At 37.9% G+C, this 27,872-nt stretch overlaps 3 protein-coding genes across 4 annotated transcripts; 1 reads left to right on the top strand and 2 right to left on the bottom strand.

Annotated features, from left to right (window-relative positions):
* Positions 1-2,089: 2,089 nt before the first annotated feature.
* Positions 2,090-6,705, bottom strand: LOC143883927 (G-type lectin S-receptor-like serine/threonine-protein kinase B120). Its single transcript, XM_077387251.1, has 7 exons — positions 5,303-6,705; positions 4,090-4,200; positions 3,671-3,894; positions 3,347-3,557; positions 2,984-3,221; positions 2,568-2,718; positions 2,090-2,475 (listed from the first exon to the last, which is right to left on the bottom strand). The coding sequence occupies exons 1-7, from the start codon at positions 6,576-6,578 to the stop codon at positions 2,164-2,166; spliced, it is 2,523 nt and encodes an 840-aa protein (XP_077243366.1). The 5' UTR covers positions 6,579-6,705; the 3' UTR covers positions 2,090-2,163.
* A 4,504-nt stretch (positions 6,706-11,209) lies between these two features.
* On the top strand, positions 11,210-23,286 carry TSK (tetratricopeptide repeat (TPR)-containing protein). Its single transcript, XM_077386022.1, has 20 exons — positions 11,210-11,616; positions 12,241-13,041; positions 13,353-13,529; positions 13,951-14,042; positions 14,209-14,307; positions 14,384-14,847; positions 14,965-15,008; positions 15,174-15,443; positions 16,263-16,410; positions 16,837-16,956; positions 17,971-18,071; positions 19,347-19,470; positions 19,667-19,779; positions 20,132-20,243; positions 20,452-20,556; positions 20,657-20,723; positions 20,852-20,972; positions 21,064-21,237; positions 22,373-22,490; positions 22,572-23,286. The coding sequence occupies exons 1-20, from the start codon at positions 11,344-11,346 to the stop codon at positions 23,084-23,086; spliced, it is 4,038 nt and encodes a 1,345-aa protein (XP_077242137.1). The 5' UTR covers positions 11,210-11,343; the 3' UTR covers positions 23,087-23,286.
* Positions 23,287-23,730: 444 nt separating this feature from the next.
* On the bottom strand, positions 23,731-27,579 carry LOC143883924 (G-type lectin S-receptor-like serine/threonine-protein kinase At1g11300). 2 transcript variants are annotated; one of them, XM_077387242.1, is made up of 7 exons: positions 26,230-27,578; positions 25,969-26,082; positions 25,666-25,877; positions 25,373-25,583; positions 24,945-25,182; positions 24,530-24,680; positions 23,731-24,420 (listed from the first exon to the last, which is right to left on the bottom strand). In XM_077387242.1, the coding sequence occupies exons 1-7, from the start codon at positions 27,575-27,577 to the stop codon at positions 24,115-24,117; spliced, it is 2,580 nt and encodes an 859-aa protein (XP_077243357.1). In that variant the 5' UTR covers position 27,578; the 3' UTR covers positions 23,731-24,114. The 2 variants fall into 2 exon arrangements, with proteins under 2 accessions (XP_077243357.1, XP_077243358.1); XM_077387243.1 differs by lacking the exon at positions 25,969-26,082 and having other exon boundaries at positions 26,230-27,579.
* Positions 27,580-27,872: the final 293 nt, after the last annotated feature.

Below are 27,872 nucleotides of genomic sequence, written 5' to 3'. Positions count from 1 at the left end.
TCGCCATATGTGGCACTATTGAGTCTATTCTATTACGCACATATGACTTGTGGCACCATTCTAAAGACTTTCTAAGATAAGAATAAGTCTGCAACACAGCGTCCTTGAAGACTCTGGCTGCTATATTTCATTGATGAAATATTTGTGAGACTTACCAATTACTTCAAAAGCTTAAGCTATTGGAGAAGGCAGTTTTTAATCTTTTATACTTTAACACTTTCCCTCACGTGTGGCCCCTCTTTCTTTGGGTTGGCCTACACGTGGCACATGTGGCCCCACTTTTGGGTTTTGCCATTCCGTGTGGATTTTGCTGTCAAGGAGGTTTGAACCCAGGCATTTGCTTTGATACCATGTTAACAAAATCATCATTTAATGGAAGGGAGACCTCGTAGGGCTTGCATAACAAGATCATCATCATTTAATGGGTGTCCTATTGCTGTTAGGGAATCAGAAATGTTTTTAATTTCTTGAAGAAATATATCCATGGTTTTGGTTTCCTTTTTGAGGTCACCAAAATCAATTTTTAATTGCAGATATCGGGCATTGGCTTGATCATGGAATAATTTTTCAATTGCTATCCAGGTTTAACGTGCAGTGAGAGATTGGTAGGGAATCAAGATGTGTTTCAGGACATCTGTTGAAAGTGTTGCATTTAACCAAGAAACAATACGATCATCAATTCTTTTCCAAGTAAGAAATTTTGGGTTTACAATAGGATCACCAAATTCATTTAGAATTGTGGAGGGAGGAAGTAAAGTGGATCCATCAACATGATGTAAAGCATCATGGCTATTCAAAATGGGAATGAAAATAGTCTGCCAAAGAATAAAATTTTCTTGATCTAAGTTATATTAACCAAGGATTTAATGTTAGTAATTTCAAACACTGGATGGTTAGGATTTTGCGGGGAAGAATTAGTAGAAACTATATTTTGATCAGGAATAGAAGGATTTTCACTAATATTAGAAGCCATAATAAATTTAGAAAGTTGCGTTTACTGGAGAGAAAGTAGGCGTTAAAGTTAGAGAAAATAGGCCTTGATTTTGGAATCGAAAAAGAAACGTTAACCAGAGGAGAGATTAGACGATTTGAGAGTGAAAGTAGGGAGACAAGATTTGAAGGATCCTCACCATAAAGACTTTCTAAGATAAGAATAATTCTGCAACATAGCGTCCTTGAAGACTCTGGCTGCTATGTATATTGATGAAATATTTTACATGACAGAAATGCCCTTGTGAGAGGGCCATAGACCTGAAAGTGAATCCCCCATCCGCATTGCTATAAACATATAGAATACAGTGTACTACACAACTATTAAAGTAAAAGAAAAAAGTGTGATAGATTGACTAGACATCCCATTATGTTTAGGTTGAATTGGGCTTATTGTGTTTTATATTGAATTATTCAAGGCGTGGGTCCTTAGTATTTTACTCTATCTTGTAGCTAAGGCCCAATAGAATTCCATTAAATTCTTTCTGTGTTTCCTTGGGATGGAAAGTGAAGTGAAATCCATGAAAAATGGACTTTCTATGAAGGTATTTGATTGTCAAAAGTGTATTGAAAGTGTAGTGCATAGAAAATGGCTACCGATATCAGAAGTGTAAGGTTATTAGAGAACAAGCTTGTTTTTTGAGTGAAACTTATACTTTCTGCTTGTTTGAGATTGAAAGTGCACCGGTCCTTGATAGGAAAAAATACCAAAAATTAAGGAATCTCAAGAATTGCAACAAAACAACTACAAAAAGTAGCTGAAGTAGAACCCAACTTCCCTTCCACTATCCATGAAAGTGACTCAACCAGACAGAGACTTAAAGTAGGAACCATTATGTATTGTCTTTTCTATCTTTTGCAAAAAATTGCTAGTGGGTTTTTTTTATATATTTTGTAAAGGCTCTCATTCTGGTGAATTCTTTTGTATATTGGTTATTTTGTGGGGATGCTCCATGAAGGAGTTGTAGCTGTTGCCATTGAAGAATAGAGAAATTTTCACACCCTCTGGGTGTTGGTTTATATATATATAACAGCAGCCTTTAGAAATCTGCTATTAGATGCATGAAAATGAAGGCTACATACAGTCAACATTGGGAGTAGAGTCTAAACTAAATTCAGAACACATACCATGGAAAGTTACATGAAAGAGTAAGTTCTCTACGAGGAAACTATCTATCGCCCCTCCTCTATTATAGAAACAGTTACATCATTTACAGAACAAATTTCAGAGGAAATTGGATACAAGTCTGTCTCCCTGGGAGTCCTCCCTACAGAAAAGGCAGGCTTTTTAGGTGTGGGGGGAGTTGTAGCTTCACTACCCAACATGACAACAACAGAATCCATTGTTGGTCTATCTCCTGGGGAATCTTGAACACAGAGCAACCCCACTTGTATGCATCTCAAAACTTCACTGGTTGAACATGAGTCACGCAATGATGGGTCCACCAGCTCCACCATCTTGTCTTCCTTCCATAGATTCCATGCCTGAAATATTTTCCAATATATCTTCAAAATGATTTAGTAATTCATAACAAAGACATAATTTTTATAATTTTTCAGGAGATTTTTGTACTTACATGTCCTAAAAGGTTCATGGGTTGATCTGGTTGGCAAAAACTAGTGTTCCTCTTACTACTTACGACCTCGAGTAGTAAAACACCAAAGCTGAATACATCTGACTTCACGGAGAAAAGCCCTTCCATGGCATACTCTGGAGCCATATAGCCACTGCATTTTATGAGTCACAAAAGTTTCTTAGAAGAAATGAACTTCTCACTCTAACAATTCAAAGTCGTTATGTACAAAAAAAATAAAAATTGCTCATTCACTATGAGAAAGGCTAGACCATTTGAGCATCACAGAGAAAAATAAGCTAGAACATGTGGTAGAAGAAAAGGTTACAAGAATAAGTAGGTTAGATAAAAAAATATTTGAATTCCCATTGTTCTCAAAGGGATATTTCGAGGAAAAGGATATTGCGTTAGTTTCTTACTATGTCCCGACCACCCTGAGAGTATTTGCTTGATTCTGATTTCCACCAAAAATTCTTGCCATGCCAAAGTCTGAGATTTTAGGATTCATCTCTTCATCCAATAGAATGTTGCTAGCTTTCAAATCACGGTGAACAATTCTCAGGCGAGAATCTCGATGAAGATAAAGAAGTCCTCGTGCAATCCCTTCGATGACGTTGAAGCGTTTTTTCCAATCCAATAGTGCTCCTTGGATTGGGTCTGCCCATAATTTCCAAACATACAGTCAAAGAATTTTATCCATATTATGGACTATGGAGTTTATGAAAACTTGCATTTGTGACGTCATATATAAATGAATATGAAGAGTTTGAAATGGTTCTAACCAAAGATAAATGAATCCAAGCTTCTGTTGGGCATGTATTCATAGATCAACATCTTTTCTTCTCCTTGCATACAGAAGCCCAGAAGCCTAACAAGATTCCTGTGTTGGAGTTTGGCAATCAGAATAACTTCATTCTCGAACTCCACCAGTCCTTGTCCGGAACCTTTTGAAAGTCTTTTGACTGCTATTTCTTGTCCATTTGGCAACTTACCCTGAAACAATCATCTACATTGCTAATAACAACTTACAAAAAAAAAATCTCCTTTGAACTTTTATTTGTTTTGTAAAATTGCTATGGTTTGAGTCATGGAAATTGGATTATTACCTTGTAAACAGGTCCAAATCCTCCTTCTCCAAGCTTATTCACTCTAGAGAATTCGTTTGTAGCCATTCTCACAGTATCCAAATCAAATAGTGGTAAGTCACGGCTTTTTTTCTGTTTCACAGATCCTTCAAGTTCATCTGCTTCTTGAAAACGCCTATTAGAGTTATTCCTAATACTCAAGTCCAACAAATGCATTTCTTGGCTGTGTTCCTTCTTCTTAGTTTCTGATTACAACAATTTTAAATTTCTCAGAGAAACAAAATTTTTGTAGAAGAAATATATGTTAGGGACAATCATGTCTGAGCATCCGACCAAGATCGGATTGCTGATATCAAAACACATGGCCAACTCAAACTAATTCTCCAATATATAAGGACAGCAAATACTTCCTCTGTAAAGTTAGTGATCGTATTTGTTACCTCTTTCTCTTCTAATCCACTTCCACAGAAAGAAAGAATAGGCAAGCAAAAACATCGCTCCCAATGCGGTCACTAGGATTAAAATTGGTGATTGTCTTTTCTTCTTCCGACCTGAAAAGAAATGCTCATCTATTAATCAATCTATTCTCCAGAAATACATAAAACACCATTGGAGTTTGTCAAACAACCAATTACTCCAAAAGATTAAGCTGTTGGATAGAGCGTTATTTAATCTTTTATACTTTAGCACTCCCCCTCACGTGTGGCCCCTCTTTTTAAGGTTGCCCTACACGTGGCACATGTGGCCCCTCTTTTGGGTTTGGCCATTGCATGTGGATTTTTGCTATCAAGGAGGTTTGAAATCAGGAACTTTGGCTCTGATACCATGTCAAACAACCAATTACTCCAAAAGCTTAAGCTGTTGGGCTTTATTTAATCTTTTATACTTTAACAGTTCTCTATGCTACCCCTAATCTTCTATACTTTAACAGAGTTCTCTGTACTTTTAACACACACACACACACACACACACAAGAGAGAGAGAGAGAGAGAGAGAGAGAGAGAGAGAGAGAGAGAGAGAGACGAGAGATTGATTACCAGTTCTAAAATTCACCCCAAATTTCATACCAGGTAGAAATGTATCAGAAGGAAAGTTGAAGCACTCCCACAAGATCTTATTATCCAAATCTCTTAGTACGAGATCACCCGAATCTAGAAGTTCTGCTACAGAATTATTTGAGAAAGACGAAACATTCGATGACCAAATGATGTTTTGTTTGCCATCCAAAATCACTAAATTCCCATCATTGCTAATCTGAAGAACTCCGGATGAATCATTAAGTGGGGTTTTTCGATTAAGCTGTTGGATTTTTGCTATCAAGGAAGTTTGAAATCAGTACCTTTGGCTCTGATACCATGTCAAACAAACAGTTACTCCAAAAGCTTAAGTTGTTGGATATGGCGTTATTTAATCTTTTATACTTTAACAGAGTTCTCTATGCTACCCCTCTTATTTTTCCTTTCTTAAGTGTGTGTGTTAGTGTGTGTGTAGGTTTTAACATAAAGTTTTGGTCAGAGTTATTGGTTTATTTCTGTACAAATTTTTCGAATGCAGCACCATAGGTATATAAAACATAAATCTCCTAAAACACATGCAGAGGCCAATACTCTGCTCTGGAAAAGAAAAATCAAGTAAAGGTTAGAACCTTCTTACCTAATTCCGCAGCTGCTAGACGTATATAAAGGTTCTGCCCTCCATCAGGAAATTTCTGAATATCCGACAAATCCCCAAACCACGTCAAACACCCTAACCCCGTCTCGTGTGCAAAAGCAGCACAAGAACAGTTACTCGTACACATAGCTTCACAGTTTGCTATCATTTCAATTGCCTGCCAGTGAGAATCATCAGGCAATTTCATTCCTGAAAGCTTCAAGAACCCATCTGTACTATAATTCTTCTCACACTTCAAAGGTGTTCTCCTAACACACCCACCCCTCCACTTCCCCGAATTCCAATCCCCAGGTAAAGCTGGTTCGAACCCAGTCAGACAATTACACATGGGTCTAGTATTCCTATCACAACTTCCATAAATACCACATGTCCCATATTTTTCACATTCGTTATTGGGTTGAGACCAAACGATATCCCAAGCTTGAGCGGCCGGGTTCCAATATGATCGCTCTAACTTCCCCGCCGAACTGAGAATAAACCGCGAGAAGATCGATGCGTTATTGTTCGAATAGATGCAATAAACTCTTCCCTCCTCCTTGTCATTGATGATGTTAAATCCATAGAGGGAGAAAGATGTCATTTCTGGCACACCAGTTAGTAACTGCCCATTCCACTGTCCACTTCTCCAGTACCTATTGCCTGAAAAATCCCATGTGATGATCTGCGCAACTCCACGTGGGTCGAAGCCTAATGTGTAATTTCCTAGTGATGGATCACCAATGGTCCTCCATGAAGTGAGAAGAGATTGATCCCCAGTTCTAAAATTCACCCCAAACTTCATACCAGGGAGAAATGTATCAGAAGGAAGATTGAAGCACTCCCACAAGATCTTATTATCCAAATCTCTTAACACGAGATCACCCGAATCTAAAAGTTCTGCTACAGAATTATTTGATGAAAACGAAACATTCGATGACCAGATGATATTTTGTTTCCCATCCAAAATCACTAAATTCCCATCATTGCCCATCTTAAGAACTCCGGATGAATCATTGAGTGGGGTTTTTCGATTGGCGACCCATATGACTGTTTTGACTGATACTTTGACAAACCATATTCCGACAAAGCGATTTTGCAAATCGTCTGAACTGAAGAAGCCTAGCTCCACTGTTCCATTTTGGGAAATTATCGTTTGGCCATCTCTAATGTATTGGGTAGAGGTTATGAGTGCATTACCAAATGCAACTGAAATTTTTGATAGAAAGGAGAGGAGAAAGAGAAGAGAAAGAAGAGAAATGCAAGTTTTTCTGATACCCATTAGTCCTGGAAAGGAAAGAAGAAAATCTGTAGCTGGGTTTTGTGTTGATAAGGTGGGTGTTTTGTGCCTGAATTTTTGGTAATAGATGCTCCATGGGAGGCAACTTTGTCTTTGATTATTGGAACATTCGGAGTTGTTGGACACTTGAATGGTCTTATGAAGGTTAGTATAAACATGAAGTGCCTGTCGTGTAGTTTTATTTTGGCTCTTTTCATTAGGAACGGCCGTCCTCGCCAGTAATTGGTAGCTTTGAAGTAAGAACGAGGCAACATGGCCGTGCAATCGGCAATATTCCTTTATAAATAGAATGCCACCACGACTCATTCAACGCAAGAGAAGCTTCAGGAAGTGTTTTTTAAGTTGTTGGAGTACATGCAACGTTTACTGGGAAATGGTCATGAAGATAAGGACATCTCTGTTATTAGACTAATTGAATCTCTTGTTTGGAAGAATGGTCGAATGTTCGATCATTCCAAAATCTTGTTATTGGTCCCCCGGCTAACAACGGTGCTGTTCATTTAGTGGGGTCCACTCTAGATGGATTTGCCTAAAAACTGGGACCCGTTGCTTTTGGTTTGTTTGAAAATATACCATCAATGGTCAGAATTCAGCGAGAATAGTTCAATTGAAGAGAGAGAGAGAAGAGGGCGTTGGGGGGAGTTATTGTGCGGACAAACTGTCCATGACTCTCTGGAGAGTTGGACTTTAATGTGCGGATACTCAAGACTCTAGGACTCTAGCAGCAACTTTTTAGAGTCGCGCGTATTGAAATCACATGTTAGTTATTAAGAAATACAAGACTTTGAAGTCTAGAGTTTTAATAATCAATTTTTTACTATGATTCCATGGATTTGTGGACCCTACTAATGGATCTAAGGTGTCACTATTGCATCTAGGGTGTTTTGTGTGTAGCAATAGCAGTCCAATTTTATTTTTTTTGGTGATTCTTCATTAGGAGATACAGAACAATTAGTGTCTTATTCAGTACAAGCTTATCTCATATTTAAGTATGTTTTCAGTTGGACTTTTAAATCTGTTAGTATTGTATGGTGTAAACCCGTATAGTCCAGTATTTCTCAAAAAAGTACTGTACAGGGCCACACCATAGGATTAACCGAAACTGTCCATTTGATGGGCCACAACGTTAGTAGGTTGTGCCCCAAAAATCATTTCCTTAGGATGATCCTAGCCCTCCTTTCTAGAGAGAAACTGCATAGTATGGAAACCTCTAGAGATCAGATGGTTGGGATCATACTACGGAAATGATTTTTGGGGCACAACCTACTAATGTTGTGGCCCATCAAATGGGCTGGCCTGGACGGTACTTTTTGAAAAATACCGGACTATCAGGCTTACACCATATAAAATCTCTCTTTTTTAATCTTTGGTTTTATTCTTCGAAAATGATATGGAGACCGAGAGTACCACCTAGCAGGGGACCTGCAATGATAATATGTCATGTGTTAAAAAAAATTTACTTTTTTATGATTTTCCGGATGGCTCACGCTACTTGTGATGTTGTGGAGTGAAATTATTTGTTTGGTTCCCTTTTAGGTCCGACTCTCGGTTTCCCTAGCATTACTCTTCTTTCTTTTACCTACAGCGCTAAACCTTTCCATAAGAGTCCTCTTCTTATTGCCCTTGTTAAGTGCAATGTTTTAAATTTCAGTTTTAGTCATTAGTGAAATAGAAACATGTCGGTTTCTGTATAAAAATTCAGTCAAAATATTGTAAAGGGAAATGTTATCAGCACTACTGTATTTTGATGAGGGCACTCCTCACTTTATTAAAAGTACGGTATGGCCCGCACCATAAGATGATCCAAACCGTCCATTCGATGGGCTACAGCCGAAATAGGTTGTGCCCAAAAAATCATTTCCATAGCCCTTAGATCGGAGGGTTAGGATCAACCTATGGAAATGATTTTTGAGGCATAACCTATTTAGGCTGTGGCCCATCTAATGGACGGTTTGGATCATCCGATGGTGCGGGCCATATCGTACTTTTAATAAAGTGAGGAGTGCCGCCATAAAAGAAATATTTCAGTACTAAATCGAGGCCAAAATTCAGTTGAGTTTCTATATCACCAATTTTCCTTTTCATTGTTTGCCATTTTTTAGAAATGTCTTAAATGGGTTTCATTGTTTTTCTCTTTTATCTGAGTTGAGTGGATTTTTGTCAAGGTTTGTGTCAAAATGTCGAAAAAACTATTTTGTATTCAAAAAGTCACATGTGTCCGCATATTTCGATTGAATTTTGGGCGAAATCTAGTATTTTTCCAAAACTAAGTGGATTTAGTTTTGGTAGCAGCCGGAATTGAAATATTTCGACAAAAACAAAATGCTTTGGCCGAGATTTAAACTCTGGTTAAGGGTCCGTTTGTATACATCTAACACAGAAATTGAAGGAAATAAATATGTTCTCATTTATTTAGATTTCCTTTTCTCTTGATTTTAGAGGAAAGTTAAAAGGTGCAAAACGACTTGCATTTGGAAATTTGTTGCCATGTGAATGATAAATGGAGCCAAATGATGCTAGGAAATGAAAAATGTTTACTTTTACTTTCCCACATTTTGCTGCATCCTAGAAAAGCTAAAGAGTTGATATTTTTAGTGCTTTATTTTAATGGACGGAAAGCATCAAGACTCAAGAGCCCTAGATTCCATGTGAGAAGTGGTCATGGTGATTAGGATTGTCCAGATCACACATGAGCCATCCAGATCACACATGAGCCACCAATAACCATCAACATGAATCAGCCTGGTTAGTTTGAGATTGTGACAAACGGTTGTAAGCGCCCGCTCCCTCCCCACCCACCCCCCCCTGTTGATTATTGGACTCAAAATTAATGTAATTTTGACTCCAGTAAGTAATCGGTTGGGGGCTCACAATCTGTAGTCATAATCTCAAAGGAACAGGGCCTTAATGTCACATCAAATCCAGAAGTGTCCTACATTAGGAACTAGAAATATCAACAATCAATTTTATTTTTTTTGTATAATGCCTAACAAAGCCCATTTCTCATAGAAGGATTGGGATCAATGGTCAATAACCCCTAATGAATGGTTTAGATCATCTAAAGAGGTGGGCCCGGGTGTATTTTTTCCACCCTGTATAATGCTAAGCTCAAGGGTGCCCTTGCATAAATAAGATGAAAGGGCGCCCCATTGGTTGAAAGTCACTCCTGTTAGTTTTACGGAAATAATCCAAATAAATGATGTAGGGACATTGTAGTCATTTCATACATTTTCCGCCGTTCACTTGTTTTCTTGGGAAAGCGGATTTACACACGTGGAAAATATAAATAATTACTTGGAAAACCAACTTTCTTGCACTTTCCCTCTAAATTTTCTCACCAAGGTTCTGTTCACTTGTCGTCTCAAGAAAAGAAATGATGGGAAAATAACCCAAATTTTCTTGGGAAACCACTTTTTCGTACGTTCGCCTGCTTTCTCGATAAAGTTGGTAGGATGACGTGGAAAATGTAATTAACGTAAAAAAAATGACGTGGAAAGTCAAATTTTCTCGCCAACTCCTTTACAATTTTCCCACGAAATAGATGGGAAAAACGGAGGGATAAACTCTCGGGAAAATCCGTCGGGCTCCCCTCCTCGAAACATTCGTTCTCGTTACAAACCCTCCGACGAAACCCACTGGCTCCGTCATCATCTCCGGCGAGGCAAAAAAAGGTTAGATCTTCTCTCCCTCTCTCTCATTTACTCATTTTTTTCCTCTTTCTTCTTCAAATGTGGAATGCCTTCTTGTTTTTTTCATTTATGTGGGGTTTGTGCATAATTTTTTTTAGGTTTTATAAGCTTTTAGGGTTGTTAGGGCTCCGATCTGTAAGCTTTTAGGGTTTATTCCGCTTTGAGGGTTCGGTTTTGGGTATTTTTTTTTCATTAGGATTTTGGTTTTAACGGGTTTAAATCGATGGTGGTTTAAACCATACTCATTTTTACATTGATTCTGGTTTAAACCGGACTCGGTTTTAGATTGATGTTGGTTTCAATTGTTGCTTGTTTAATCCATACTCATTTTTACATTGTGGCTGGTTTAAAGCGTACTCATTTTTACATTGATGCTGCTTTAAATCGATGGTGGTTTAAACCATACTTGTTTTTTCAGGGGGAAATAGGGCTTGGATCTGTATGTTCCAGCTCCTCTTTTACATTGATGCTGGTTTAAACCATAGTCGTTTAAACCTTACCAGTACAAAGTATCCTGCATATTTTCTCCCGCTTTCTGGGCAAGTGAACAACGAGAAAGCACGGGAAAATCACAGTTTCTTTTCCTTTCCTTTCCATTCTGCCACGTCAGATTCCTTTTCTTTCTTTTCCTTTGCTGTAGCGGGAAAACAAGTGAACAGAGCCCAAAAGAATGAGAAAATTCATTTTTCTGAGAAAACCACTTTGCCTGCATACTTTCTTTTCCTTTCTCAGCCAAGTGAAAAACGAGAAATTTTTTTTTTCACAGTTTATTTTCCAGTTTTCCTCGTCAGATTCTTTTTCTTTCTTTTCTTTTCCTCCAGCTAGAAAACAAGTGAACGGAGCCTAAGGGCATTAAGCTGATCCGCGTTTTCCCTCTTATACGTGTGATGTGTCGCTCTCTCCCGCTCAAATTTCCCCCAAATTCCAAAACTTCCCTCGAAATTGATCTCCGAAACTCACATTTCTCATTCTGCAAAGCCTTCCAAAACCCTATTCTTCACTGTACAAAACCGAGACCTTCAACCCCAAATAATCAGTGAAAAGGGAAAAAGAAAGAAATGGGGAGAGATGATCTGAAACTGAAGGGGGCAAAGCAGGCTTACAAACAGGCGTCGATTAATGGAAATCGTCAGGAGGAAGCTCGGTGGGCAAATGTCATCGGAGACATCCTTAAGAGCAGAGGAGAATATGTCGAAGCCCTCCGTTGGCTCCGTATCGATTTCGAAGTCTCCACCAAGTACTTGCCTGAGAAACAGTTGCTCCCAACTTGCCAATCCATTGGTGAGCTCTATCTCCGTCTCAATCAATTCAAAGAAGCCCTATCATATCAGGTACTCCCCTTCTATTTTCATCCCTGCACCACTTTCTTGACGAAATAAAATTTCTGGGTTTTATGCAGATTTATTGTTTTTCTTTACATGTTTTATCTTTGTTTGGAATTCTGTCAATGGAATGTTTGATTGATTGAATGTAAGAGATGATTTGGGTGCTCTCAACAGAAATGGGTTACTGTGAAAATCCTTAATTCAAGGTTTTAGAGTCGTTTTATGCTGAGTGAATCACTATGTTATCGGGAACTTGAGTTGTAATGGTGAATGCTCTGTTTCCTGGATTATAAACTTGTGAGTTTAGAAAAGAAAATTCTAATTATCAATTCAGTGTTTCAAAATGTGGACGAGCGTCAAAATGGCCAAAGTAAATCCTAGTTGACTCGGCAAGTACTCGCTTGATGCGGCTGAGAACGCAAGAGTTTTTCCGGTTTCATATTGTTTGGTGACTAAAATATGGCCTTATTATCGGCAATTTAAACCTTTATTTTTTTTGCCTCTGTTAAATATGTTGGGTCAATCTGATTTCTATTAATTCTTTTCCTGCTTCCATATGGTTCAATTGTGTGATGGTCTGCTTCTGGTAAGGTCATCTCATTCTCAATATGTTGGCTTCTTGTAATTCAGAAAAAGCATTTAGCGCTTGCCAAGGACACCGATGACCTTATTGAGCAGCAAAGAGCCAGTACACAGCTTGGTCGAACATACCATGAACTTTTCTCTAAATCTGAAAATGATCATTATGCTTTAAGGAATGCCAAGAAGTATTTCAAGTTGGCTATGGAACTTGCTCAGACTCTCAAGGAGAACCCTCCATCTCACAGAACTTCTTTCTTTGTTAAGGAATTCATTGATGCCCATAATAACTTAGGAATGCTTGAAATGGATCTTGATAATTTGGATGAAGCCCAGAAAGTTCTTCTCGAAGGCTTAAAAATCTGTGATGACGAAGAGGTTAACGAAGATGATGATGCACGGAGCAGGCTTCATAATAACCTTGGAAGTCTTTATATAGAGTTGCGGGCATGGGATAAAGCCAGAGAACACATTGAGAAGGACATTCTAATCTGTAAGAGAATTGGTCATTTGCAAGGGGAGGCAAAGGGGTATATCAATCTTGGTGAGTTGCATTATCGTGTACAAAAGTATGATGAAGCAATTCTTTGCTATCAAAAGGCCCATCATATCGCAAAATCCATGGAAGATGAGGATGCATTAGTTGATCAGATTAAACAGAACATCGAAACTGTGAAAGAAGCAATGAAAGTGTTGGGAGATTTAAAGGCAGAGGAGCAGAAATTTAAAAAGCTGACAAGAACTGCGGTCATTGCTAAAGGGAAACCAAGTGAGAGAAGATGTTTGCTTGATCTGCATGCATCATTAAATCGTCTGATTGAAAAGTCCACCATCATCTTTGCATGGACAAAAGTAAGTTTTTCAAATTATTTTATATTGTCATTTATTTTTTTGTTATTTCTTAATAAATTCCACATACCAGGGTCACAATCTACCAATTTGAACCACATGCACAAACCACATCATGGTGATATAGAAGGTTTATAAATTCTGCGAAACTTGCATCTGTAAAACTGAACCACACTTTCTGTTTCTACTGTAAAGTTGTGCACTTTCTGAGGTTAGAGTACATGAATGTTCAGGGACTGATTACAAGTATTTCATCATAAATTTATTCTTATTATTTTTAAGTACTTTCTTATGTAAGATATCTGGTATTTTAGCATCGGGAATTCGCAAAAAGGAAGAAAAAAGTGGCAAGTGAGCTCTGTGACAAAGAGAAGCTGAGCGATTCCTTTTTGGCTATTGGAGAATCGTACCAAAAACTCAGAAACTTTAGCAAGGCTCGGAAATGGTACATGAAAAGTTGGAATATATACCGATTGATTGGAAATTTGGAGGTAAGTAGGGCATATTCTCAATGTCTGCTTGAAACCTTAACTTTCTTTGTTTGAACACCTGTGTTTGGCATCGACATGGTGGGCTGGTGGCTGATCAGCCATCTTTCTGCTGTTTCGGCATTACTAATTTCCATCATATGAGATAAAACTGATATATAGCACTTATTGGAATCTTGGCTGAAAAAAATTTAAACTTGCTAAGTCGTCACTGGTGATCATTACGGAAATTACAGCCGATGTTGGAAATTGCTGATTTATCCGATTATCAAATTTTTCGAGCTGTGTTGTACCCAAAATAATAATCAATAACAAAATTAAAATTGATATCGGATATGACTGAGAAATTGGCCCTCCAAAACATTAGTTACAACACCACAAGATGTCTCTTTCATTAACAATTTTTGAATGGTAATGATTTCAGGGGCAAGCACTAGCCAAGATTAATATTGGGGAGGTTTTGGATTCTGCTGGTGACTGGACTGGTGCACTACAGGCATTTGAGGAGGGCTACAGGCAATTCTTTCCATTTTCTAAGATCTTATATTCAATTTCATTGTATAGGATATTGCATACTGGAGAGTAGATTTTTCTATTCATGGCTAGTATTCCTACTGCTTTACACTCAAATGCAAAACCATTATTAGCCTGGTATTAAGCTTAACACTTGTATTCTATGCAGAATTGCAATTCAAGGCAACCTCCCTTCTGTACAGATATCTGCACTTGAAAACATGCATTATAGCTACATGATACGATTTGACAATGTTGGAAAGGCCAGGTAATTTTACATTTATGCATATGTGGAATGGATTATATATTCAGCCTTTTTTCTTGCTTAAGCACATTCATTACAGGAAGTTGCAACACGACATTGAAAATCTGAAGAGTTCGCCAAATAAAGAATTTGAGGTGAGAAATCGGGCTAAAGAGTGCTGCTCGGAAACAGAAACAGAAGGGGATGTCTTTTCTGATGATGGTTCAGAGGCGTTCAATTCTCCAATTGCCTCTACAAGGTTGAATCCAACCCTCAGTGTCGAAGAATTTAGCAATGATATTCCTCTGGCTTCACTTATCCAGCCAAGGAAGACATTATCCAAGAATAAAAAGAAGCAACTAGATTGTTGTGGGGGCAAGGCCGGGATTTCTAGTAAAGCAACTAAAGCTTTATCCAGAGATACTGATGATCAAGAGCCAGTTGGCCGTAAACGTATCCGTGTAGTCCTTTCCGATGATGAAATTGACGAGTGTGTTGCAATGGATATTTCAAGAACAAGGCTTAATAAGCACCTCGAAGAAGATGTGGGGACTTCCGATGAAAGTGGGTTTAACATGGTTTGAGTTTTATTTTCCATTATTAAACATTTCTACACTTGTTGTATCTTGTTCTTTAGCTATTTTATGAAATTGAGAATATCTTTTATCCTGGCTGTTACAGTTAAGAGGGCTGATGAACAGAGTGGTCATTCTAGTGAATTTCAGGTAACTTCAATTACTTAAAGCAATGCGTATAATCTCCCAAATGTGGCTCTTTTGTAGTTATGATCTGTACTCAATTGTTTCTGAACCCGCAGTGCGTGCTCTTATATATAATTTTTGCTGAGAATTTGTTAAGAACTTAATTGTTTTGAACTTTTGGATTGGCAGGATGTGTCACATAACATTGCTCCCAAAGATGTACTCAGTGCCTGCACACCCATCCATCGTGAAGAAAGTACTTGTTCTTTCAAATCAAAGAGTCCTAAATTCACAGCTGAAAATTGCATGGAGTTCAAATCTTCGCATTGTGGAGGAACTGCAAATTCCTCCAGTTTTGCTGCAAGTGGATCTAAAATGGATGGAGGACATGTCATTGATAATCTACTCCAAAGCCAAAATGGTGCAAGCTTCCATTTGCATACATCTGAAGACTATGGGGTAAGATTTGTGTAGTGTTCACATGCTTGATCTTGATAATTTGAAATATTTCACACACTGACATATTATAATAATAGTTATGTTTTAAAGCCTTTTAGTAATCAGTATAAAGTCATGAACAATATATAATGGTCATGCCCATCAATCTGTACAAAATCACATAAAGATGTCCTGGATTGGGTTCTGAGCTCTATTTTTCCATTTCTACTGCTTTGTTTTCTTTCTTTCTTTCTTTTTAAATATTTGGAAATGTGCGATTGAATATCAATAATATATGAAGTGATTTGTTCTGTACCATAAAGCAATATGAAAATGTAGGAAAAAGATAGCCCCTTTTCTGCTTACTCAATTTCTCTCAAACACTACTGTATGACCCAACTATTCTCTACAGGCAATCTGATTTTACAATAGCACTTTAAATGACTTAATCATCTCACCCGGACACGTGTCAGTGGAAATGCCCAAATATTCTCAGGATTTGTTACTGTGTAGTCACGGCATATGGACAGGGTGGAGGCACATATAGCATGAGGGGGGCCATGCCCCCCCCAATGACTTAAAAAATCTCTATTATGATTTTTGGCTGTACATGCATTCTTAGCAAGTTTAGTGGCAATGGCCCCCCCAATGACCAATGCAGGCAAGTGTAAATTAGTCCGGCCTCGCAAGTGAAAATTCCTGCTCCGCCCCTGTATATGGATGTAATTAAAGTTTAGTTTCGTGTTTCATTTTCATGTATATTGCTTTACAAGTGTTCATTACTTCATGTGTTCTTTATCCATTGCCATCTAAATTCTAAACACTTTGTGGTATTTGCAGCATAACATCAAATTCAAAATTGGTGATGACATGATACATGTGGACACACGCTCTTGCATGGATGGCGATAATGTGAGTTTCGAGTGTTTGAAGGTTGAAGTGGCATGCTTGTACTTTGTCCAACTTTCTGAAGAGAAGAGATCAAAGGGTACTCACTTGACATCTGATTTATCATGTCTCCAAGTTTCAAATTAGTAGCCATCAAAGATCAAAAACTCGTTATCGAGTTGGAAAATGGCATAAATGTTGGGCAAGCGAAGTTCAGAAATCAACCAAGTTAAACATGTCAATGTAATCTAATTACAAATGCTAGATAGTTAGAAATTAATTGAAAATTGTACAAATTTGATCATGAACATGGCGATTTTTGCAATTTTCTATCAACTGACAGACTTTTCATGGCCATATATTTGGTCTTGGCTAAAATGAAGACAAAGTCAAGTACTCAAGTTATAAGTGTGACTAACAATTTCAAAAGTTACTATTTAATATTTATGTTTTTGGTGCAACTCTCAAATGAACTTTTTCTAAAACACATTTATTTTGTAGTAATTTATGTGGTGTGTGCTGTTAGGTGTGTTGCCTATTATTCGAGAGTTGAAGTGTGGCGATAAAGCTTTTAGATCCTCGGAGCTAGTGATGGATTTTAAGGATTATGGTTGTGGAGAAGGTTGGATTGAAGTAGTTATTGACGGTATGAGCTATGCTGCTTTTCCTTTGCTTCCGTTCCATACCATGCCCATACTTACAGATTGGTGTATGACTATAAATATAAGAACACCTATCAGTTGTTATGTCATTCACATGGGCTTTTTGCGTAGTAGACTTTTCTTGATGTAATGGCAGATTCCTTTTCTTAGCATTGCTAAATCATATTTGAGCTTTCCTGAATGTTTTAGTTGCCGTCATTTGCCTGCCTAGTCTGGCCAAGATTGACGGAACCTTGGAAATACTGAGGCCTGATTTTTAATCTGTAGGCCCTGTTGAAGTAGGGTTTTTTGGCATTTTTAAAGGCCAAATGTTGTTTGTGCATGTATTTTATTGTTTGTTGGAGAAAATAGTGCCCATTCCTTTTTTGTTTTCTCCTTTCCTTTACTTGCTTGTAAAATTTTCCTCAAATTTAGATTTTGGAGATATTAGTCCATTAAGTTTGTAAGCTACTTTGTTACTGTGCTTCTTTTACCAATCAGTATCACTGTTTAAGAACTCCCAAGTTAATCAATGACTTGCCCGTGCTACCGTAGCCAACTTCTATTTTTTCTGCTATGCTAATCAAAACATCCAATAATTGACTAACTCAAGTTGACTCTTTTTTACCTTGACAGAGTTCTTGTTCTAGCAAGTTTTTAAGCCCGGATTATAATTCCTTTACATAAATTTTCCCTTCAATATAATTTTGATCAGGCACATCTAAGGTTTCTTTTTCTTTTCTATTTATTTTCAATCTTCTGGCTTCTTCAATTTTAGCATGGTGATTTGTAGTTTTTTATAATTTATATGGATAGCTGCAACAGTACCTATACTTGCAGAGCAGCCCCAGGACATTTTGCCCATCCTTGTTTTTGAATGTTCCACAACAATTGTTGTCTTCTCCAACAGTTTTATGCATTTCCAGTGTGCTTTTGTAAGAAATTATTGTTATAATCGTAATACTCTACATTAAAAAAAAATCCTAATACTCTACTTTGCTGATTTGTTAACCTTACAGGATGGGTTCATAACCGCCTAATGAAGTTGTACATTGATTATTGCATGAAGCTGTCTGAGGCACCCAATATGAAGTTACTGAAGAAATTATACAACTTGGAGGTAGTTATCACAAGTAGATGACTACTAATTAGTCTCATTTGTGTTACACACACACACACATACACACACACACACACACACACACACTCATGTGGCCCACATTTTTGGGGTGATCCAAAGCATTCATTTGAAAGGTCCTTCCATGGATAGGGTGTGTACCAAAAATCAGCCCTATAGGATCATCCTAACCCAATTAAAGGTGGAGGGGAAAATGGACAGACACTGTTTATGACCATTTTTTTCATCCACAAATGGCAGGGTTGGGATGATCCTAAAGGGCTTATTTTTGGTACACACCATATCCATGGAAGGGCCTTCCAAATGAATGCTTTGGATCATCTCAAAAATGTGCGGCCACATGAGTTTTTGAAGCAATCTGAGCAGCTGCGCAGGAACACTTATATAGAAATGAGGAAAGTGTTGGTGAGCTTAAGCTCACCAAACTTATGGTGAGCTTAAGCGCCCCAATCACATGGGTCCCACATTTTCTGTGGTGATCCAAACCATTCATTTGCAAGGCTCTATCATAGATAGGGTGTGTACCAAAAATCAGCTCCATAGGATCATCCTAACACCTCCATTTGTGGAGGGCAAAAATGGGCAGATTTGTGGACAAATACTGTCTGTCCATTTTGACCTCCACAAATGGATGGGTTAGGATGATCCTATGGAGCTGATTTTTGGTACACACCCCATCTATGTAAGGGCCTTTCAAATGAATGCTTTGGATCATCCTAACAAAGTAGGCCCCAATGTGATTGGGCGCTTTCCTCTCTCTCTCTCTCTCTCTATATATATATATATATATATATATATATATATATATATATATATATATATATATGTGAGCAGCTCCTCAGATAAGCTTATCTGAGCAGAGCTCACAAACCATAGGGGTGGCCACATTTTTTTGGGGATCCAAAGCATTCATTTGGAAGGCCCTTCCATGGATAGGGTGTGTACCAAAAATCAAATCAATAGGATCATCCTAACCCAATCAAAGGTCGAGGGGGAAATGGACAAACACTGTGTGTCCATGTTTCTGCTCATTTTTCACCTCCACAAATGGCAGGGTTAGGATGATCCTATAGGGCTGATTTTTGGTACACACCCTATCCATGGAAGGGCCTTCCAAATGAATGCTTTGGATCCCCCAAAAAATGTGCCCCCCCCCCCCCCCCCCCCCCCAATGGTTTTTGAGCTATGCTCAGATAACAATTGGAATTAAACTGTTTTTTGGCTCTGGAATCTTTATGTGATTGTTTTATGTACTAGGTTTCGGAGGATGAAGTCATCATATCTGATTGTGAATTGCAAGATATGTCAATATCACCTTTCTTAAATGCACTGCAGGAGCACAAGACAATTTCCGTATTAGACATTTCTCATAATTTGTTAGGTACAAATGCTCTATAAGTTATCATTATCTTCAGTTGATTTTTTGTTTGTTGATTCAGTTAAGGCATGCATTGACCATTTCTTTTACATGTTCTTTGAACAATATCTCTCTTTAATTTGGTTTTATTTCACTTGTATGGCTATTAGTCCTGTAAATTTTAATTTTTTTCACTGCCCATCCATTTTTCTGCTATCAGGAAATGGAACAATGGAGACACTTCAACAAATATTTGCGTCATCAAACCAAAGATATGGTGGCTTGACGTTGGATTTGCACTGTAATCGATTTGGGCCAGCTGCTTTATTCCAGGTTCTCAACATATTCTCTGTGATACTAGTTGTTTCAAGGCTGCATCTTTTATCATTTGTATTTTCTGTTTTTTGAAGCAAAGATGAACTATTTTGAGTAATTTTAAAGAAATCAACTAATATGACATTTTCAATTAAAGGTGAAATTTGGAGAATCATAAATTATTTTTGATGAATATTCTAAAAAATTAGTGTGTTGGTGATAAATGGTAATCCAGAAAAAAATTACGTCTTTTTTTATTACTTAAATGTTGTACAATTTTTAGATTAAAGTGTCAAACATTTATCTTGCTTCCATGGAAAATTCTTTCCTAGCAACATTATAATCGGATTTCTTTGTTTCATGTCAACAGATTTGCGAATGTCCTGTTCTATTTTCTCGGTTGGAAGTGCTGAATCTGTCCGAGAATCGCCTCACAGATGCCTGTGGTTCTTACCTTTCAACTGTCTTGGAAAATTGCAAAGGTCTAGTTCTTTTTCAGCAACTTTTCGATTCGGTTTAATTTATTTCATTTGAGTTAGTCACATTTACAAATACAGGTCATAAACATATAATAATATGAAATTCAAGCACTGGGTTAATATTATCAGTTGTACTGTTCTGTTTGATTTCAATGTTCGATTTTCCAGAGATCTCCGTGTTTTTTCTCCTGATAATATTTTTCTTCTGTAGCACTTTATAGCTTGAACATAGAGCAATGTTCCATCACGTCTAGAACAATTCAGAAGGTCGCTGATGCATTGGATGTTGGATCAGTACTTGCAGAACTTTGTTTAGGTACTCATTAGAATCTTTGTTCAATAATTCAGCTTAATTATTCAATTAGTTTTCAATCCTCTGTTTGTTCTGATAATTGTCTTGAACAATTTGTGCACAGGAAGAAACAATCCCATCTCTGGAAATGCCATGATTAATTTATTGATCAAACTTGCTACTTTGAAGAGGTGTAATTTTGAATGATTTCCATTAAGTTTTCTGTAGCGCACCATCTTTGATTATATTCATATATGTCATATTATAATGAAGAGGTGTAATTTTGAATGATTTTCCATTAAGTTTTCAATGTTTGCAGATTTTCCGAACTAAATCTGAATGGTGTAAAACTAGGCAAGCCTATAGTTGATAGTCTTTGCCAGCTTGCCAAATCCACAGGTCTAACAGCATTGATGCTTAAGGGGACTAACATCGGGGCTGTGAGTAAACTCATATCTTTTCCTCTCTTGGTTGATTTCACTTCAAAGCAACAAATGAAACCTTTAACTGTAACTGCTTATTTTGTGGTAGGATGGAGCGGTGCGGTTAACTGAAGCATTGTCTAGTGGGTCTCAAGAGCTGGTGAAGCTCGATATATCATCTTGTGGGCTGACTTCTTATAGTTTGATGAATGTTTGCACCAACATTGCTTTAATGGGCAGTCTTCTTGAACTTAACCTGGGAGGAAATTTCATCGGTCAAGAGGTTTGTTTTTTCATTTCCCAGAGTTTGCATAATTCTTCTTACGTCTCAATAGACTAATGCTTGTTCTGTGTTTCCTTTTTCCATTTTTTTTCGTGTGTTTCCTTTTTCAATTTCTTCTGGGGATTGATTTTATACGCTGGAAAGTTGTAGCAGCAAGTAGAATGAACCTACCTTTTGGTGAGGGACGAATCCATCTACTGTTGGTCATTCAAATATAGGCAGCTCATGCTACCTCTGATGTACTAGCAAGTTTATGCGCTCTCCATTTCTGGCTATAGTTTGTACCCGCCCATCTTATGAGAGGACTTGTTTAAGACATAAGACATGCTCCTACATATCAAGGAAGAGCCTGAGATCACATGACAAAGTAATCAAAGTGGGAGTAAGACCCTTTTAACGCGTATGGGAATAACAGTACGAAATATCCCAAAATCCAATACTCAATCATAATATATGTCCAAACTCACGTGTCTCAGACAAGGCTCTCTCTCTCTCTCCCTCCACCTCCACCACCGCCACCCCCCCCCCCCCCCCCCACCCCCCGCGCCCAGCCTTTTTTCTATTGGTTGACAGTATATGTATTGGCGGATCATAGATCTTGTGTCACACGATACTTTAAACCATGCTTTGACATGAATATAAAAGCGTCAGCTGGAATAAACCTCACTTAGTACAGAACTACAGCATCCCTGAAGAGTGTTAGGTTTAGATTCAATATGTTCTAGTTTTGGACCACAAATTCATAAAACTCAACTTTTACATATATGGCTTTAAGGGTGATGGCATGGTTGTAGAGGTTTAATCTTATAATTGGCCTAACATGTGATCAGAGAAGTAGAGGTGCCACCTGTTTAGCCTAGCAATTTAGTACCAAGCAATGGCCCTTTTCTATATTGAGAAGGCTCACATAATTTAGTGGTTCCGACCGTCTTTAGTCTCTAGTTAGGCCCTGCTTATTCTCTATTCATTTTTTTATAGTTTTATCGGTAAATGGAAAAACAGAGAAAAAATATGCCAAAAAGTCTTCCATTATGTTTATCCATATCAGAGTGCTTTATGAAGTCCATTTCTTAGTTTTGTGTTTTCTGCTCTTGTTCACTATCATGTTAGAGCCTGACTAGTGCATTCAAAGCAGGGATGCAATACATTGGCTTCTCTCCTCATGAATCCTCAATGTTGTCTGAAAGTTCTTGTCCTTAGCAAATGCGATATTGGGCTTATGGGTGTTCTCAAAATAATTCAGGCAGTGACAGGTTAGAAACCCTTAACCAAGTTTCAACTTAATTATGATAATTAAATCTCTTACTAATGCACACTTCTCTCATGATTTGCAGAAAACGGCTCGCTGGAAGAGCTCAATCTTGCTGAAAATGCTAATGCTGACAAGGAAAACACTTCACATTATCATTTAACGGTGCAAGGGAGCCCAAAACCTTCACAGATATGTGCACCCAAGGAAATTGAAACTGCCCAGGATGGCTTATGTGTGGGAAATTCTGACTGTCATAGCCTGGAAGTTGCTGATAGTGAAGATAATCAAATCACGGAGGAACCCCCCGAATCTATTTGCAATGATGATTGCACAAGTTTAAGCTTAAAGAATCGTTTTGTAGATCATCAATTATTTCAAGAGCTTTCAACAGCCATTGGTTTGGCAAAGCAGTTACAATTGCTTGATCTCAGTAGTAATGGCTTCTCAAAGGAAGTTGTGAATGCATTTTATTCTGCTTGGGCATCAAGTTCAAGGTTTAGTGGTTCCGTTCAGAAGCATGTTGAGGAGAAGATAGTCCATTTTTCAGTGGAGGGAAACAAGTGCTGTGGCGTTAAGGTCTGCTGTAAGAGAAACTGATGTCTACAGGAAAGATTTTCCTCTGCCAACAGGTTTTCATAATCTCCCTCTACCCTATCTGCATTTTTTCATGGATGTGGCTCTGTAACAAATTAGTTGAAATGATAATGATTATTAAAGAGGGAAATTTGGAAATGTTTATCAATGCATGTAATCTACCTTAAAGAAAATGATATGGCATTTCCGTGATGTTTGTTTGATGGTTTTTTACTCTAAAATTCTCCAGATAATAAAAAATTTCTTGAAAAAGTTGCAAAATTTTCATGCTCTGTTTTAAACTTAAAAAATCCCTAATAATTCAAACATTTCTTTAAGGGCCCGTTTGGATGGCGAGAAGATTTTGATTTGGATTTCTCACATTTGCAGCCCTTTTTGCATTGTAATTTGGATCTAATCAAATTCTTGGATTTCTAATTCAGCAGCTAACAGTGAAAAAAATCAGATTTCTAAATATGCTGTGGAAATAAGATATTGGAAATCCACAGAGCTGGCAGTTTCCTTCACCCTCTTTGCTCCTCAACCTCTCCCCTCCACTAGGAAGTACCCCCTTCACTCCCTGTCTCCCTCTACATGAGCTGCCGGATCTATTCAATTTGTATCCAAAACTCAATTCCAAATCCAAATACAAAATGGGAGTTATCATAGATTCCAAATAATCATTTTGTCTTTTCTCATATATTTATTATAATACTTACAAATCTCGTGAAAAATTCAATAATTATTGAGATAGTCATTGTAAGTGAAAGCTGAACTCACAACATAATCTCAGTCCTGCCAAACCCTATCAATAAACAATAATTTACCAAATTCTTAACTTAGAAGTATATTGTTTATACTGGAAAAGGTCACCCATCTTAATACTACTCTTTCTCAAGCAAACCTAACTTTGGAGTTTTGATGGAATCCAGTGCATTTGTGCTAGTATGATCGTACAATTCGTGCTACTAGCTAATCAAAGATGATAGATTAAAAAAAATATAGGCGAACAAGGAAGCCAGATTCACCAAGTGCCAATGGGACCTACACCTCTACCGGCCTCCAATCATTGTAACGGTAACATTATTCACTGAGCATGTTTTATCGTTGCTCGAAGATGTGGATGACTCAATCGGATTTCTACGTAAACTAAATGCAGGCTGTTTTGGCATTGGAAGAGGTGCAACTCCACCCAACATCAAAACAACAGAAGACATGGTTGGGCGGTCTATTTCACATTCCTGTACACAAAGTAACCCCACATGGATGCATCGCAATACTTGTGTGATGGAAAATGGATCCTCCATGGATGGTTCCATTAGCTCTAAGAGAGCATCTTCGTTCCACAATTTCCATACCTGAAATAATCCTCAGAATCATCTAGTTACCCATTGGAAACCCCAATCAATGTTAATGAAGATAAATGGTCTTTCAAATCGCAGGAAAGAAAATGAATTGTGTACTTACGTATCCTAGAAGGTTCAAATATTGTTCATGATGATAAACACTGGTGTTCTTCTTGCTGCTCACAATCTCTAAGAGCAAGACCCCGAAGCTAAAAACATCGGATTTCTCTGAAAATCGCCCCTCCATTGCGTACTCGGGTGCCATATAGCCGCTGCATTTCATCATTTGTAGATAATAAAAGATATTCAATTGATTACTTGAATAATAGATTCACCAAGTAATTGCAAAATGAGACAAAGATCAAATTGCTGCAAATATTCAACCATTTAGTATAACTTATTGTTCTACTGGTAGTAAATAAAAAAATGTCAACTAACATTTGAACCTATTACCAAAAATCCTACAAAATGATAGGTGCATTTCTATCTTCATAATCAAAATAAACCCTACTGATACTGAAGCAACTTGCACTTACTATGTTCCGACTACTCTGTTGGTGTTTGCAAGAGTTTGATTTCCTCCAAAAATCTTAGCCATACCAAAGTCTGAAATTTTGGGGTTCATTTCTGCATCTAATAGAATGTTACTGGCCTTGAGATCTCGATGAATTATCTTTAATCTAGAATCACGATGAAGATAAAGAAGCCCTCGAGCAATTCCTTCAACAATATAGATGCGCTTTCCCCAATCTAGTAGTGCATTTCTCATTGGATCTGAATCATGAAATAAATTTGATTATGGACACTGTGGGGAAATGAACCTAATTAAAAGCACAATCACAATTTATAGTTCTTAGATGCTATTAGCAAACAGTTATAGTTCAGTTTTTTCTAAAACTAAATTTTATGTCCCTGAGCGAAGGAAAAAGAAGGAAAAAAAAGAGAGGTACTAGTGTGAACAAACCAAAGAGGAAGAAATCCAAGCTTTTGTTGGGCATGTACTCATAGACCAGCATCTTTTCATCTCCTTCAATGCAACAACCGAGAAGCCTAACGAGATTCCTGTGTTGTAGTTTGGATATCAATGCGACCTCATTCTTAAATTCCTCTAAGCCTTGACTAGAGCTTCGAGAAAGTCGTTTCACTGCTATTTCTTGTTCATCTGCTAGTTGGCCCTGAAGACAACAAAATCAGCAGTTACAAATTATATTTCCCTCCTGCTGGGATAATCTAGTGTAAGCAATAGAGCACTACTACCTTATAAACAGGGCCAAATCCCCCTTCCCCCAGCTTATTTTCATCGCAGAAATTTCTTGTAGCTCGTGCTACACTATAAAAATCAAGTAACAGTAATTCGCACTGCTTTCCTTCCTTCACCGCATCTCCAAGCAGACACTTGTCTGGGTAGTCTCTTGGAGTATGTTGACTGCTACCCAATTTCGAGAGTTCTTGGATTTTCTTCTTCTTTCCTGGTTCCAAGAGTAGAAAAAAATATAGAAAATATCAGCTAGCAGAAAGCAAATGTTCTTTGAATATGCAAATATAATAGGCATCTTTAACCTCTTTGCTTTGCCATGTGCCTCCAGAAAATGCCTGCAGAGGCAACTACCAAGATGATAATAGCTAGACTGATAATCACTATGATGATCACTTTCCAGTTTTTAACTTTATCATCTGCAGCCGGAAGGAAACCGTTTATAAATTTTGAGCACAAAACAAAATTGGGTCTTGAAAGCAGCTTATAAAAGATGTCGTGGTTTGATAGACATGTTTTTTGCACCACACTTCCATTGTGTATAGAGATTGTGAAAGAACACATACCAAATTCTGAATGGGCCAGACGAATGTAAAGCTCTTCCCCAAGCCCATCACTACTAGATAATTCCTGAGTATCCAACAAGCTCCTACCCCAAACCATGCACCAAATTCCACTAACATACGCATAAGCAACACAAGAACAATTCTTCAAGCATTCATCTCTGCATATTGTTGCATTATCAGCTGGCACCCAATCATTCAAGTCTGGCACTTTCACACCCACTAATTTGGAAAACCCATCTCTTTTCTTCTCCTCAATGTACTTCCCACCATTTCTCTCACAATCCAACTCCTTCAATCTCACACACCCACTAGACCAATTCCCCTCCCTCCATTCGTCCACAGATTTCACTCCAAACCCTTTCATACACCTACAAATTGGCAACCCCATGTCGTTACAAACCCCAAATGGTCCACACGTACCATAGACATGACACGTGGAAGAGGGTTCTGAACTAATAACCTGCCATTCCTTAATCCTTTTTATCCAAACGGATATCTTAAACTTGCCAGACCAATCTACTGCCAACCTTGGAATATAGCTGTCATTATTAATACGTGAGAACGAAATATACATTCTCCCTTCTACAATATCATTAATAAGGTTTAAACCAAGGTTTACAGATGTGTGTTCATTTACTCCGAGGTACGTTCTACCATTCCATTGCCCAGTTCTCCATATTGGACGAGACCCATTGTATAAAAAAACTTGGGGCTGTCCCTTTGGTTCGAGCAATAGAGAAAAATTCCCAGGCGCGGGATCATTTTCGCTCTTCCAACAAGTTAGACGCTGTTTTTCCCCCGTTTTAAGGTTAACGCCATACCTTGACTTAATTAAGTACGTATCTGTTAGGTGATCGAAGCTTTGCCATATGAGCCTTGCATCATCTGAATTTCCTTCTCTTAGAACGAGATTGCTCGAATCTAAAAGCTTTGCAGTTGTGTTTTTTGACGCAACTGTAATGTCAGAAGACCAGAGAGTGTTTTGTTCTCTGTCCAAAAGCACTAGATTTCCATCGCCATTGATTGTTAACAGTCCTGAGGAATCCGTGACTGGGTTTTCTCTGTTGAGAACCCATATTACTGTTTGTACTGTAACATTTTTGTACCATATTCCGACATAGCGATTTTTAGACTGAGAAGGGCTGAAGAAACCCAGTTCATAACTCCCGCCCGCTGGGATCAGAGTTTGGCCATCTCTGAGAGGTTGGTCGGAGTTTATAAAGTCGATTGCAGTGCTAATTTGGAAGACGAATATGAAAGGAAGAAAGAGATAAGAAAGGGTTGGTTTTTCATTACTCATATTGGAAAGAAATTTGCAGAGGAATGAAAATAATTGAGTGCTGCACATTATAAGCACCACAAGTGAGGCCCAAATAAAGAACAACACTACCTTCCTAATGCGCAATCATTTTCTCAAGAAATGGAAGCCAAAAAGCAAGGTGCACTGTCTATGGTAGCCAAAAAGCAAGGTGCACTATCTTCAAGTTATTGTCATGCCTAGATACTGTGGATCTATAGAAAGATACTTGGAATGCTATGGTTGTCTACTTATCTTGGGATGATCGCAATCTGTTTCTGCTGCAAGAGGTGGTATTCTGATTCCTGTCACAATGGAACTTGGGAAATGATAAATTCAAATTTGA

This window comes from Tasmannia lanceolata, unplaced genomic scaffold, assembly GCF_043159265.1.
Source record: "Tasmannia lanceolata isolate RefF3 unplaced genomic scaffold, GAP_Taslan_0.1 ptg000008l, whole genome shotgun sequence".
In the NCBI taxonomy this organism is placed as follows: Eukaryota; Viridiplantae; Streptophyta; class Magnoliopsida; order Canellales; family Winteraceae; genus Tasmannia; species Tasmannia lanceolata.
Note: the sequence above shows the minus strand (reverse complement) of the source record. Positions and strands in the feature narration are given on the sequence as shown.